The 15577-nt window shown below is 41.7% G+C and overlaps 1 protein-coding gene across 1 annotated transcript in view; it reads left to right on the top strand.

Moving 5' to 3' along the window:
• Positions 1–5184, top strand: part of ITGB3 (integrin subunit beta 3) — a 62593-nt gene extending 57409 nt beyond the window's left edge. Inside the window, exon 15 of the mRNA XM_043465615.1 lies at positions 528–5184. Within this exon, the coding sequence (XP_043321550.1) occupies positions 528–593 (66 nt within the window). The 3' untranslated portion in view covers positions 594–5184. The remainder of the gene's footprint in view (positions 1–527) is intronic.
• The last annotated feature ends 10393 nt before the right edge of the window (positions 5185–15577 follow it).

Below are 15577 nucleotides of genomic sequence, written 5' to 3'. Positions count from 1 at the left end.
ATTTGGGAAACCTAGTGAGGGTCTTTTTCCTGATAATGTGACAGTTTGTGGGCAAGGCTTGAGGGATAAGATGAGAACAGATTAAGAATCATTTGAGCAAAAGTGGTCCTCTGTATTCCAGCCATCACCTGCTACACCTATCTTCTCTGCCTGCACCTCTTATCACAGTCACAACAAAGAAAAAAAGGGGGGCAAAAGGGAGAAAGAGAGTTCAGAAGAGAAGGAGGAAATATGAGATATTGGCTAAAAGCTAATCTTGGAGGGTTTTGGGATCTGCAAGAGTGATGGGCTGAATTTAACCCCTCAGGAATGGTGGAAGGATGGCATGCCATTTTCTCTCTCCTCTTATTTCCTACCCATTCCCTCTGTAAGAGCAAATGTATGAGTATTACAAGCATCACACTGTTCATTGATGGTGTATCTCAGAGAAGAGTGTCGTGGGTAAACGCCTCAGATAACAAGTAAACCCCCAGGATAGGCAAGAATTGAGGAATTTGCTGTAAGACACTTTTCTGTTCTCTCTGCAGGCCAACAACCCACTGTATAAAGAGGCCACGTCCACCTTCACCAACATCACCTACCGGGGCACTTAAAGAGCAGTCATCCCAGGATCACTCTTGGACTGTGCCCAGGATCACGGATGTCTCTGCTTGTCATGTTTACAGGGGGCAACACCTGTGGGGCGGGATTGAGGGCTTGGAGTGGGGTGGGCTGGAAGAATGTGGGTCTGTGTGTGTGTGTGTGTGTGTGTGATACGTGTAGGGGGAGTGTATAATTTAAAACCTGTGTCCCAGATGAGCGAAGCTCCTCAGTCTTTGTCCTCAGAATGCCTCCTTCCTTCAGGGAGTTTTCCTGCTTAACCTGAGGGTGACCTACATCGCTGAGCAGGTGTTCTTTATTACCTCAGTGGGCGGCCAACTTTCCTTCTCAGGACAGTCTCTTGGAGAGGAGGGCAGGGCCAAGGACTCTGTTCCAGAGAGAAGGGACCTTGGTTTACCTTGTATTTCTGGTTCTCGGGCCTGACTCACAGCAGCTCTGGTGGGAGCTGCTGGGCTTTGAGGCCTTGTTGCGTCATTCGAGCCTCTGTCTCTTGTCCCTTCCCTCAGGCTGAGGGAGACATTAGGGGAAAGCTGAACCATCAGGCCTGCCTGTCTTTGCCGTCACCTCAACCCAGCATAGTTCTCTACTAAGGGAAGTCCTTGCTGTCTAGTCTTCGATCTACTGGGAGATAGGCTGGCGCTGGGGAGTGGGGGGACATGCATGACCTGGGGTTAAGGTGCCCGGGCTCCCCCATTCATGATCATAACCCTTCAGATTTGCCTTATTGGCAGCTCCTTCCTAGAGATTCCTTTAGAAGTTGTGTGTCACCCTTAGCCAGCATCACCTCTTTGGCTCCCATCCCATCCTTTCACTGCTATAGACATTTCTTATGTACTGGGAGGGGCTTCCCAGGTGGCTCAGTGGGTAAGGAATCCGCCTGGAATGCAGAAGGCGTGGGTTCGATCCCTGGGTCAGGAAGATCCCTTGGAGGAGGGCATGGCAATCCACTCCAGTATTCTTGCCTGGAGAATCCCATGGACAGAGGAGCCTGGTGGGCTACAGTCCACGGGGTCGTGGAGTCAGACACGACTGAAGTGACCAAGCATGCACGCTCGCACATATACTGAGAATTTCTCTCATGACCAAAGGCTTTGCCTTCCAGGGAGAGTGCTATGGTTAGAGTCAGAGGTCTGGCCTCACCCTTCAGGCCTTCTGTCCCATGTTCAAGGCACCTCCACACACCCAATTCTGTGCTTCTATGTGCTACACCCACCCATGGGGCTGATTGCATTTATCTACCTCTTGGGTGTCTTGTGAAGGAATCATTCCCATGGGACTCTGAGTCTGCTGGGCGTAAGTGCCAGGGTGGAAGGATGGGCCAGGTGAATCAGCATGTGTGGGCCATCTTCCTGTGGGCTGGGCAACCTCATTTGAACTCAGTCTTTAATTTGAGAGGCCACAAGTGGAATTTTGTTTTTCTCATTGGGACACCTGATATCAGGATGAGGCTTGCTGAATCTAAAGGAGCATATATATAAACACACTTGCATTATATTTGTAATTTCATTTGATGATGAGGAAGAAAAGGATGAAAAGCCACACCGACTTGAGCTGGGTGCAGACACGCCCACTTGGCATCATTCATAAGAAGTCGCTACCCTTTGCTGGGTCTCTAAGGGCTCTCTCATTCTGGGAGCTTGCAGGGTTGGACACATGGACACGCTGGACCTCTCCCAAGGAGGAGGAGGAAAATGGGCTGTGCTTTTTTTTTTTTTTCCCTAGCATAAGCAGTTGCTCCATTGGTGTTTACATTTATTCAACATTAATCACCACCACCACTCCCTGAGAAAAAGGGAAGGGCCTATAAAAACAGGGGTCTGATGATAAAAAAAAATCTAGGTTCTGACCTCAGTGTTACAGCTAAGGAGCTTTAACCTTAATTAAGGCAAGTCTTCTCCCTGGGGCTCAGTTTTCTAGTTTGAAAAATGATGGATTTTGCCTAGCCAATCTAGGAGGTCTCTGTCAGTATCCACATTCCATAATGCTGGGACTTACTGTGGCATCAAATATGCAGTCAAGATTCTGTGGGATGTTGATACTGTTTGTTTTTCATTTGGGAGATCTGGCTCTGGCAAGAGCAGGTGACATCCCATATCACCTTTCTCAATGAAAAAAACCTCATTCTATTTTCTCTGAGAACACCCTTTTCCAACTTTTGTTAGCAGTTACATCTCCTGATATAGCACTTAAACTCCACTTAGTTATTATTTCTTTGTTCACTTTGCACATGGTTTAATCCACGTATTGGGGAAGAGGAATCCATAAGAACTAGCTGGAATGTGTGTTCTGTATCCATGTATTAACATTGAGAATAAACCTTGGGATTGGGAATGGGGCAGATATCTGAGCCCAGTGTCACTCATGGATTACTCCTTCCCATAGGGAATGGTAATGTTGTAGAGAGATAAATGGGAAGAGACGATTATAAATCCAGGAAGTTTAGAATCTAACTGTTGGCTCCTGAGAAAAGACTCCATTGAAGTAGCAGTCATTTTCTTTAGATAAGATGGTTTATATGAAGAAACGGAACCAAAGGAGGAGAAAACTGTATCCTAAGGAGGAAAAAATTAGTAGGAATCTTTCTGAGCTTCTGGAATGAGGCTTACAGGCTTTGAAGATGTGGGGAGAAACCATAGCTGTGTTCATGAGCTAGCAAATAGCAGTCAGTTTTGGCGTCATGTAGGGTGAACCCCTAAGTAGTATTTTAGCATCAGAAAACACAGCCCAAAGAAGTTATTTGTTCTGAGCTCTTTTGGTGATATTTTACATTCAATCTCAGGGTCTGTGGACAAAAATGGGAAACTTTGAACATTCCTGACAAGTTGTCACCTAAGGAGTCAAGTTCTTTACCTCTCAGATATTCCTAGACCATCCATGGTTTCAAGATATTTCTCTTTGTGAAGTATTTCTGGTTGACCTAAATGCCTTCCTGACTTCCTAACCACCTCCTCTGTTTTGAGTTGTGCAACAGTGAATTAAATGTGGTTTCCAAAAAGAATTGGCCTAAGGCTCCCCAGTGCTTCCTGAGCTGTTATTCCTGTTTCCTTTGGGTGAATAAAGTGACATTGCCTCACAAATGATTATTTTAGAGCAAACATGTGTCCAAATGTAACAGAATGATGATGACTCCAGGAACTGAAGTTAGTTTCCGAATCTAGGGCTTTTGTTTAGACTTGAATCACATTTTCAAAATGAGAAGGTTTTTACTGGTCTAAGAGAATTTTTTGGTTTTGGGGTTTTTTTGGGGGGGGGAGTTTAAATTGGGGATTTCTTAGAACCTTGTATAACTACAACGGAAGGGACTGTCAATTTAGTGTAGGTTTTGTTTGCAGGAGGCATAAATTAGTAAAGTAAAGGCTTAATGGCAAATTATTTAAAGGACCATGTAAATGCCCAACTTTAAGACAATGGGTCTCAAAGTGTCGGCCCTAGGACCAGAGGAGGTCCTCTGGTGATTCTCTTGCATGGTCAAGTTTGAGAACTACTGATTTAAGGAATCACATACTTACCCTTTCTGGCTTAGAAAGAAATTTACAATAAGTCAGCTTTGCTGCTAAAAGATTAAGAACGTACTTTGGCTGATAGATTAAGAAAACCAAGTATGTACTCACAGAAAACAAAAGTCCATGTTCAATCCATTTTCCAAGGCTTGTTGGGTTCACTCATAGCCACAAATTCCCATGAAAAACTAAAAGAAGTAATAGATCAGAATCTCAGAGGGAAAAACAGCTAACAGAATACTTGGCAGGCATCAAAGAAAACCTTTCGTGTACCAAGCTGAAACAAGAAAATACTCTTACATATACCTATGGCTGATTCATGTTGATGTATGGCAGAAACAAACACAGTATTGTAAAGCAGTGATCCCTCAATTAAAAATATGTAAATTTAAAAACAGAATACTCTTACAGCATTTGTTTATAGGAGATAGGATCAAAATCTTAAATATCATCATCCTACAGGATGTTAGAATAAGACTTTAGAACTTGTAACTTTACTTTTTGCTACTTAAAATTTATTGAGCACTGACAGTGTGGCATTGAAATACTTTACAGAACACTTATAATCCTTGCCTTTCTTACTTGAAAAAAAAAGCACAATACAGTACATGACATCATTAAAAGATTATGTGAACCTAGACTGAGTCCTTTTATGGTGAAATTTTGTAAGATTCACTGTGTTTTATTTACGTCATGCTAACTGATGACTAAGTGTCTGGATGAAAATGGAGGAGTTTATGTGAAAATGAACTGGGTAGCAATATGTCAAATCATATCTATAAGCCTTGACCTCTGTAGCCTGAATTATTTGATAATAGCCATCTAATGACCACTGGGACCAACCACAAGCAGACTGTCTTGAAATTACAATACCCTCATTTTTCACGATGATGCAAGGAAACAATAATATATGCTTTGCAGTAAGCCATTTAATACTTGAAACTAATTTCTCTTTGGTTTTGTAACATATTTCTGGATATATGTTTCCCTAATTTGTTTTAGTTTGACTAATGCGCACAAGGAGGCAGTTTTAAATGTTTTGATTGGGGTTGATCATATTTTTAAATAAAATTTTAAAAATCCACTACTGTGGATATCCAAGAATGGATTGTATGTGAAAGGAAAATTAATTATAGATCAGGAACATGATGGTGTTCCTTGCAGTTCCTAATGTCATAGTGATGTCTCCAACCTCTTACATAGAGAAAATATTTTTTGTTAGCTCTGTATTTTCTGACAATACACCAAGGAATGAAGAATATAAATATTGGGTTGACCAAAATGTTCATTCAGCTCCATAACACGGAAAAATCCAAACAAACTTTGTAGCCAACCCAATGTCTAGAGAGCAACATTTAGGAGATTTAAGAGCCCTTAGGCAAAACCACCATTGTAAATTATTCTCTAGCAGTATCCCTGAAAAGAACTTTGAAAGGAAAAAGTTTTACAATTCACTGTGTTTTACCCAATATATCGGCTGGATTTTCTCGTGACTCACACCATTGGCATGATTCTTTAGAGAGGTCAGAGTGATGCCTGTATAAATATCATTTGTTGGCTGATGGAAATACTTTGTTAAATAATAGGAAAAATGTTGATGGATATATGCTAGACTTTACTTTTCCTGACCCTTATAATCATCCATTGTGACAGAGATTGCTACTTCGGCCCGTTATCTGTTATCACCATTCTCACATTGTATTAGGATTCTTAATTTTTAGTCGGACACATGGTTTCTGGGTGTGCAATGGTCATCTCTTTGGCAGTGAGATGTTAATGAAAGGGGTACACACAACTTTGACCAAGTGCTATTTAAGGGAGGGAGCATGCCTTTCTTCCTTCTTCCTGAAGGCTGATGTGTAGAGATGATAGCAAGACTCTAAGCAGACATCATGGATCAAGATGTAACCTAGGGATTATATTAGTTATCTATTGCTACATAACAAATGACCACATGATTTTAGCAGCATAAAACAACAAACATTATGTTAAAGTTTCTGTGTTCAGAAATTCAAGAACGGCTTAGCTGGGTGGTTCTCGCTCAGAGTCTCTCTTGAGGTCGTAATCAAGCTGTTGGCCAGAGCTACAGTCAACTGAAGACTCAAAGGGGCTGCAGGATCCATTTCCAAGATGGCTTATTCACATGGCTGTTGGCAGGAGGCATCGGTTCCATGCTGGCTATTGACAATAGGACATTTGCATAGGACTGCTTGAGGGTTCACAAGACATGCCATCTGGCTGCTCTGCAAGTGAGTAATCCAAGAGAAAGCATGGAGAAAGGTGCAGTGTCTTTTATTACCCTCTCTTTGTAAATGTCACATAATCACTTCTGCCATACTCTTCATTATAAATAGCTTACTAAATCTAGCCCACCTTCAAGGGGAGGGAAGTAGATGTCACTTATTTCCTTATTTGGCTGCATTGGGTCTTAGTTGCAGTATGTGGCATCCTTGCTGTGATGTGGGATCTTTTGTTGTACATGAACTCCTGGTGGTACTGATGGTAAAGAACCTGCCCGCTAGTGCTGGAGACATCCCTGGGTTGGGAAGGCTTGATCTCTGGGTTGGGAAGATCCCTGGAAGAGGGCATGGCAGCCCACTGCAGTATTCTTGCCTGGAGAATCCCCATGGATAGAGGAACCTGGTGGGCTACAGTCCATAGGGTCACAAAGAGTCAGATATGACTGAAGCGACTTAGCACACACATGAACTCTCTAGTTGCAGTGGCAAGCTTAGTTGCTCTGTGGCATGTGGAATTTAGCTTCCCAAAGTCCCTAGATGCCACTTCTTGAACAGAAGAGTACTGTGGTAGACAAAACCATTGCCTATGACCACTCCCACCCCCAGCCAAAAATATCCTTATCTTAATCTCCAGAACCAGTGAATATGCTACTTTACATGCAATAAACTTTTCAGGTTCTGGCAGGTGGGTGCAGAGACCTACTAGTCTTGCAGCCACCAAGATAAGTCTTGTATGTAAGTTCCCTTGCTTATTAAACTTTCCATCTACCAAGGTGGAGTGGCCTGCCTCTTTCTTTGGTCTCTCCCTACCCTTCATGTAAGAGAGCTGGTTTCAGATTTCACCTGGGACGCTCTCAAGGTTGCAAACTAACAAGCATCAGCTCAAGTCCAGAGTCTTAGCCTTTAAATACATCCAGGGGCAGATCGGCTTCTTGGGTGAATTCCTTATATACTTGAGTACAATACTTCTCAGTCTGAAGTCCTGTGAACTAAAGGAAAAAGCTATATGCTCCCTTCATACAACAACCAATGTAAAATGGTGGGACAGGTGAGATAACTGCTACAGTCACTGCTGTTTCAACAGGCAGGAAAGAGGAGATGCACAGATGTTCACAGCAATTCTGAAATTCATTCAGGTACAGGTCTGCAGATCCACCTTCAAGGCCTCAGAACAATTCTCGATGTCTTACCCTCTAGGCTGTCAGTTGTTGTTGTTCAGTTGCTCAGTCGTGTCCGACTCTTTGCAACCCCACGAACTGCAGCTCACCAGGCTTCCCTGTCCTTCACTATCTCCTGGCATTTGCTCAAACTCATGTTCATTGAGTTGATGATACCATCCAACCATCTCATCCTCTGTCTCCCCCTTCTTCTGCCCTCAACCTTTCCCAGCATCTGGGTCTTTTCCAATGAGTGTGTCCTCAAATCAAGCAGTCAAAGTATTCTAGCTTTAGTTTCAGCATCAGCCTTTCCAATGAATATTCAGGGTTTATTTCCTTTTGGATTGACTGGTTTGATCTCCTTGCTGTCCAAGGGACTCTCAAGAGTCTTCATCAGCACCATAGTTCGAAAGCATCAATTCTTGGGTACTCAGCCTTCTTTATGGTGCAACTCTCACATCTGTCCATGACCACTAGAAAAACCATAGCTTTGACTATATATATGAACCTTTGTCAGCAAAGTAATCTCTGCTTTTTAATATGCTGTCTAGGTTGGTCATAGCTTTTCTTCCAAGGAGCAAGTGTCTTTTAATTTCATGGCTACAGTCACCATCCACAGTGATTTTTGTCTTGCTTAGTCAACAATTATTCAGGAATTTTCTGTTACTGGCAAAGGAATCTAATCCTCACTAATATATACTTGGGGCTATTTAAAGTCTATGTACCTGACTAATACAGTATCTAACTAGCTCATCAATAGATTCAGTGCTAAAAAACCTACAAATGTTCAAGATTTTTAAAATATTCACAGTCTGTTGATCAGCATACAGATTGAAGCCACTGCAATTCTTACAAATTGGAAATTGAATCTTTATGAATAAGTGGAAAATGGGATGAGTCATTAATAGAGGTGACTGTAAACAATGTGGGTGGTGGGGAAGTAGGGAATGGAGAGTTTACAAAAATAAAAACATGGTCTCAGCACTCAGATTACATATAGACTATTTAGAGAGATAAACTGTATACACTTTAAAAGTACTAAAGAATAATACTCCATTGTATATATCACATCATCTTTATCCATTCCTCTGCTGATGGACATGTAGGTTGCTTCCATGTCCTGGCTATTGTAACTAGTGCTACAACGGACACTAGGGTGCATGCATCTTTTGAAATTATGGTTTTCTCTGGGTATATGCCCAAGAGTGGGACTGCTGGGACATATGGCAGTTTGAACCATAAAATGGAACACAATTATGCCATTTGCAGAGATGTGGATGGACCTAGTGATTGTCAGAGCGAAGTAAGTCAGAAAAACAAATATATATTAATGCATATATGTGGAAATAAGAAAAATGGTACAGATGAACCTACCTACAAGGCAGAAATAGAGACACAGATGCAGAGGAAAAAAATGTATGGACACCAAGGCGGAAAAGGGAGGGTGGGATGAATTGGGAGGTTGGAATTGACATATATACACCACTATTTATGAAACAGATAACTAATGAGAAGCTACTGTATAGCATGGGGAACTCTACTCAATGCTCTTGTGGTGACCTAAATGGGACAAAAATCCAAAAAAGTTGGGATACGTGTATACGTGCTGTTGACTCATTTGCTATACAGCAGAAAATAACACAACACTGTAAAGAAACTATACTCCAATAAAAATTTTTAAAAAGAAGTACTAAATGCCTACAGAGCAGAGTTGAAAACACAAATGAGCTTAGCAGTATCACTGAAGGAATTAATTAGGGTAACATACTGACTACTACATACATTTTTGAATTATCATGATCATGGGAAAACTGAGGCTTAGACAATTTGTCTAAGGTAATTTGTCTTAGGTAATTTGCCCCACTGCATACAGTAAATAAGTAAGACTTGAATTTGGACAGATCTGTCTCTAAAGCCCATGATGTTCACCACATGTAAATAATGGAAAGCTCAGGTTGGATCAATGTGAACAATTTTACCTATATGTTTGTAAAGAAAGATACTTTAAATCGTGGGTTTTTTGGGTTTTTAAGAATACTCTTTGCTTGACAGCATTTACAACTATAGTTTAACAAAACTTAAAAATGATTAATTTCATCCAATTGGATTTACACAACGTTTTAGGGACTAACTGAGGAAAGCCAGGAACAGAGGACTAACGCTGCTTTGCGTCATTTCTTTGACCAATTATCATCTGCAGCGTGCCTAAAAAGTTGATTTTCGTAGAAAAACAAAGTATCTCTTCCAAAAGCAGGGTTAGTCCTTTGAAGGGCAGGCTGGAACAAACTTCAGTAAGGTTGTGGGACAATGGCTTCGAGCCACTGTCCACTAATAAGTAGCAGAAGCGAAGTTAGACGGAACATTTTAGCAGAAAGGAAGGGCCGGAGGTATTGAAAGCATGGATAGAAAATAACATTGAAATGGGACCAGATGGGGTGGGACAGCACACCAGAGAATGAACGGAATTGCCAGAAGAGCAAAGAGCGTGCAGGATGGAGAGAGAAATCCAGGCTCTTGGTGAGAAGAGATGAGCCCCTCCACTCTTGTCCAGGCCGCCGAGCCCTGTCCGGGTGAGGTCACAGGCCCTTATGAAGGTCACAGGCCCTTGTGAGGTGGGGCAGATGGGTGCGGCCGCAGCGCTGTCCTGTCCGCGCTAAGGCGGCGGCGATCAGCCGCGCTCCCTGGAGCCCCGGAGCCCCTGCAAAGTGGCGGTGGCAGCGGCAGCCGAGGTAGCCTGTATCCCGCGATTGCTCGGCGCTGGCGGCTCAGTGGGCGGAGCATCGAGCGCTGTCAGGTGACCCAGGGGCGGGGCCTCGCTGCAAGGGGGCTCGGGAAGGGAGGCGGAGCTAGAGCGTCGTGCTGAGCTAGGGCTGAGGGGCGAAGGAGTCTACGTGCGGACCGGCAGACTGCTGAGGGAACGAGGGACAGATTGGGGAGCCATAGCGGGTGACGGTGGGACCTTCAGGGGACATAAGTGGGGAGAGGAGACCTGCTGAGGAAGAGCTTCTGAGGTTGAGGGAGAGAAGAGTGTCACGTGGTGTGAGGGACAAAGCAGAACAGTTCCAGAGTTGGGCGAAAGTTCCAGGAAGGGCAGTGAATGACGAGCCGGACAGTCAGGGTGCAGAGTGAGGGGAGACTGGGCCGGAGCCGGCGGCCCCTCAGCAGTGGTGGTGGTTCTGGAAGGGTGGCGGTCACTGTGGTGGGGGACTTTAATGCTTCTTCGCAGACCGTTTGGCCTCCGTTGGAGCACTTGTTTCCGCCTTGCGGGGTGATTTTCTTGTCTACTCGCTTGCTTGCTTTATCCCTAGAGAAGTCGTAAACTTCGCAAGAGCAGGGCCTGTTACAATCCTCTACAGCGCAGGGTTCTGCATGAAGTGGATTTTCACTTAATGTTTGTTATAAACAAAGGCAGCTAATGGGGGAGGTGGTGATAAAAGTTTCACGTTAGTAGCAGTAGATGCAGTGACGTGGTTGTAAGATTGCAGTTAATGGACGTGTGCCGTCAACAAAACGGAAAGAGTGAGCGAGTGCGTGAGGCGTCTCGTGAGAGGGGCGGTGTGAAAGGAAAGAGTGGAAGGTACTATGTGAGGGGTTGACACCCTCAGAAGCAGCCAGTTACTCTGTGAAGGTGGTGATAATTCACCAAGGGACAAGGTGCAACGGTGGAAGCGCAATGTCAACCTAGAGGCACGAAACAAGATGAAGCCTCGTTTTGGACTTTCGGAGTCAGAATCTCTGTTTTCTGCCTCAGCTCTGCTTCTTGGTTTACAGAGAAACAATGGAATTTTGTAAAACTGTCCTTGGACTTTGGTTTCCCGGGTGGCTCAGTGGCAAAGAACCTGCCTGGCAATGCAAGAGATGCGGGTTCGATATCTGGGTGGGCAAGAGCCCCTGGCTCACAAGAGAGTTGGACACTATGTAGTGGCTAAATAACAACGCAATATTCATGAACTTGTGAGTCAGAGGTCTGAAGTTGGCTAGTATGCATTTTCTTCTGTATTTTGTGTGGGCAAATCAATCTGTGCGTTAGTTTCATCATGTGTAGTTAATAATTAAGGGGTTAGACTGGAAAGGTTTGTTAAGTTCATTCTAGCAGTGTTGGGGATTCTGTGATTTCATGTAACATTACCTGCCCCCAAGCCCTTAATCATATGTGTTTTTTCCCCCCAATTTCCATTAAAATGTTATTTAATTGACAATATTTTACAGAAATAAGAGCAGTTTTTATTTAATACAGATAGGTATATTTATCTATTTATATATTTATATTTCTCTTTTTGCAAAATTGAAACATATCAAATTGTTTTCCCTAAAACTGTAGTGCAAAAAGGAATACTAGGAAATATAAATACTGAAATATGTTCATCATTAAATTATAACCAAGGGCCTTCTGAATCTCAGCAAGGTATACGATTTGGAGAAAGAACATGAGATTTGGAGCCAGGAGACCTGGTCTGCACTGTTTACTTGCTTTGTGTCATAGGCATATTTCTCAATATCTCTGAATCTCAGTTCTCCACCTTAAAAACAGGAATATTAATTAGTGTTTTCATTTTCTTAGGACACATACCCAGCAGTGGAATTGCTGGATTGTGTTACATTTTTATGTAGAAAACTTCATATTGTTTTCCGTAGTGGCTGTACCAATTTACAATCCCAGGAACAGTGTACTTGGGTACCCTCTTCTCCACATGCTCACCAACACTTGTTATTTGTAAACTTTGATGATAGTCATTCGGACAGGTATGAGGTGACTGAGCTGTAATCACTTCTTCCACTCTCCTAAATGACTATTTTTTAATAATGCCACTCCCCTCAAACCTCCAGCTCACTGTCTCATCCTCATTCTCTGTTGATTACCTTGCTTCCTGTTTCACTAAGAAGACCAAAACAATCAGAGATGATTTTCACAAGCTCCCATTACCAGATCTACTCACCTATTCTACATGCAATTATGCTGCATTACTCTGCATTGTCTCTTATCATGAATATGTTCTTAGCTAAGGCCAAATCCTCCATTATGTCCTAAATCCTGTTTCTTTTCTTCTACTTGAGAATATTGTTCCAGTAATTCCCCCCTCCTATATGATCAGTTTTTGCTTCTCTGCTAGGTTATTTCCACCAGCATATGAACATGTGTTTATTTTTCCCCATCTTAAAACCTCATAGCCATGCTTACCCCTCAGCTGCTACCTCATTTCTCTTTCCCTTTATAGAATAACTCCTAGAGTTGTCTCATATTTCTGTTCCGCATTCTCTCTTCAATTCACTCCAAGGATATTATTTCCTTATAACACCCAAATGGCTCCTCTTAGGGTAGTTGGTGTCCTCTATGTTGCAGGATCTAGTGAATCATTCAGTACTCATCTTACTTGACTTAGAGACAGCATTTATCACAGCTGATTACTCATTCTTCTTTTGGACTACTTTTTTTCACTTGACTTTCAGGAACCCAGGACCCACCAGATTTTCTTACTTGTAGAATCCAGAGTGATCCTTTCAGAAAGGACTTTAGGTCATGTTATTTCTATGCTCAAAATTCTCCTATGGCTTCCTGCCTTCTCAGAGTAAAGGCCAAAGTTCCTGCTGTAAGACAGGAGCCCTTCATGAGCTGCCTCCCTTCTTTCACCACTCTGATCCCTTCTCTCCCTCCTTTCTTTCCCCTTTGCAGTGTTTCAGCCTCATGGGTCTTCCTGTCATTTCAGAACATTCAAACTCCTTCTTGCTTTGGAGCCTTTGTATTCACTTTTTTCTCTGACTGAAATGCATTGGCTTTTAAATGCATTGGCTTTTGAGTTATGCATTGGCTCCCCACTTTAACTCCTTCAGGTGTGTACTCTTAAGTCTCCTGCTCAGTAAGGTCTTCCTTGGCTGACACATCTGCTCTTTGCATCTCTTTCCCAACACCACACTTAATATTCCTCTCACTCGTTTACATTTCCCCCCTTAGTACTTGTCACAGATATTATGCTATATATTTTATTTATTTTATTGTTTCTCTCCCTGGTTAGAATGTAAGCTCCATGAAGGCAGTTTTTTTTTTTTTTCCCTCTGTTTTGTTCACTGCTTTATCCCCAGAGCCTGGAAGAAAGCCTTGCACATAGTAAGTGTGCAATGTATGTGTGCTGGATTTATGGATGGAGGGATGGAATGAATTGGAGAAAAGGGCTACAACTCTTTTTATTTTTCTTGGTTTGCTCTTGCAAGTTCACATATCTATCATAAGATTCAAAGAGTTGGGAAACAATTGCGTTGTCACAGTTATGGGGAAGAGACTTCCTTTGCTATCTTTTCTCTTAGCTTGGAGAGCGTTATGTGGTATCCAGTTTATACAGCAGATTGAGACCTGCCAACTTTTCGATAAAATGTGACCAATAATTATGAAACAGTTCTTCCTTTCAAAGTTTATTTGTCATGCTTACTCTGCTTAATTAAGTACTTTGATGACCTAAGAGCTCTTGGTATGTAAGTTCAGAAGGGACTGAATTCCTTCCTTGCTCCCTCCCTCCCTCCCTTCTTTCACTCTTTCTTTCCTCCTTCCTCTCCTCCCTCTTCTTCTCTGCTTCTCTCCTTCCCTCCCTTCTTTCCTACCAGCCTTTTTTCTTTCCTTCTTTTGCAATGCCTTTATAGTACTGTGCTTGGTTCTGTGAGAAATAATTCAAAGAATGATGAGATACCAGCCCATTCCTTAGAAATTTAGACTTTAATTGGTGTAAGAATTATACATGTGATAATTAAATAAAAATACAAGGCAAATGATTAATGCAAGTTGAATAATGAAGACAATAAGAATACTGAAGACAGTAAGTGCTATGCTAAGAAGTTTAAAGGTGAAGATTGAACTGGTTAGGGAAGTTTTAGAAGACTTTACATAGAGTGGTTTGCTGGGGAGACCTATAAAACCTCTAATGTCTTCTGAGATGCGTATTTTTAATGTGGTTTCATTTTATTTTTAACATGTTTTGAATTCCAGAAATTTTGGACTTAACCATATTCAACAGTAATTACAATTACATATTATAGAAATATTTTAAAATACTGTCTATTAGAATATTAATACTTACAGTTAAACTTTACAATATGAAAAAGACACTAATAATTGCAACTAACAATGTAATGTAGCTAGCAGTGTAATAAATCATTACTCAGATATGAGTATTGGGTTGGTGGCTCAGACAGTAAAGAACCTGCCTGCAATGCAGGAGACCTGGGCTCGAACCCTGGGTTGGGAAGATCCCCTGGAGAAGCGAATGGCTGCCCACTTGAGTTTTCTTGTCTGCAGAATTCCATGGACAGAGGAGCCTGGCGGGTTACAGTTCATGGGGTCACCAAGAGTCAGGCATGACTGAGCGACTAACACACTTGGATCAGATATGATTAAAATATACTGTGAAAAATTTGGGAAATTTCTAAAGTTGGTTATCACATTTACATAGTGTGGAACTGGATAAAACATTTTTTGTTTGCAATAGTATTGTTTTGAGAGTCAGTGCTGTGTGATGCTGAAGACCTCAGGCTGTTAGGCTGCCTGAATTCAAAATCTGATACTACTATTTGTTGGCTGTGGAATCTTGGGCAATTTGATCTAAGTCTTTATTTTCCTCATCTGTAAAATAGAGATAATGGTAATTCCTTGAAAGGTAATTGTGAGGAATAAATGGAATAATGCAAGTTGAAGTGTTTATCATAATGTCTAATAGTAAATATTAAATGTTAGCAATTACTACCTATGCTAGTTCTGCTTAACTGGGTTTATTTGAATAAATAAATATTATTGAACTTTCTGCTTTTCATGCCATTCAAATTTGGATTTCTGTACTCCTTATACCACAAAGTTAAGGGACTGGATGAACTCCTGTGATTTATGATTTATTAACTGCTTTTCTAACTTTTGTATATGTATCTGAGTTAGGAAATGTCTATTAGGTATTGTGCTATAAGTGAGTATCACATTTAAATAATTGTATCAGGTAGTTTAATTACTTACATCTAAACAAGGATATGATTTTTTATTTTTCTTTTTTTGGCAGGAAATCATTTTGTGCTATTGTTCATTCATACTTGTTCATCAAGTTCTTTG

The sequence above is a fragment of the Cervus canadensis genome, chromosome 1 (assembly GCF_019320065.1).
Source record: "Cervus canadensis isolate Bull #8, Minnesota chromosome 1, ASM1932006v1, whole genome shotgun sequence".
Taxonomy (NCBI): domain Eukaryota; kingdom Metazoa; phylum Chordata; class Mammalia; order Artiodactyla; family Cervidae; genus Cervus; species Cervus canadensis.
The sequence above is the reverse complement of the archived record's forward strand: the minus strand, read 5'-3'. Positions and strand labels throughout refer to the sequence as shown.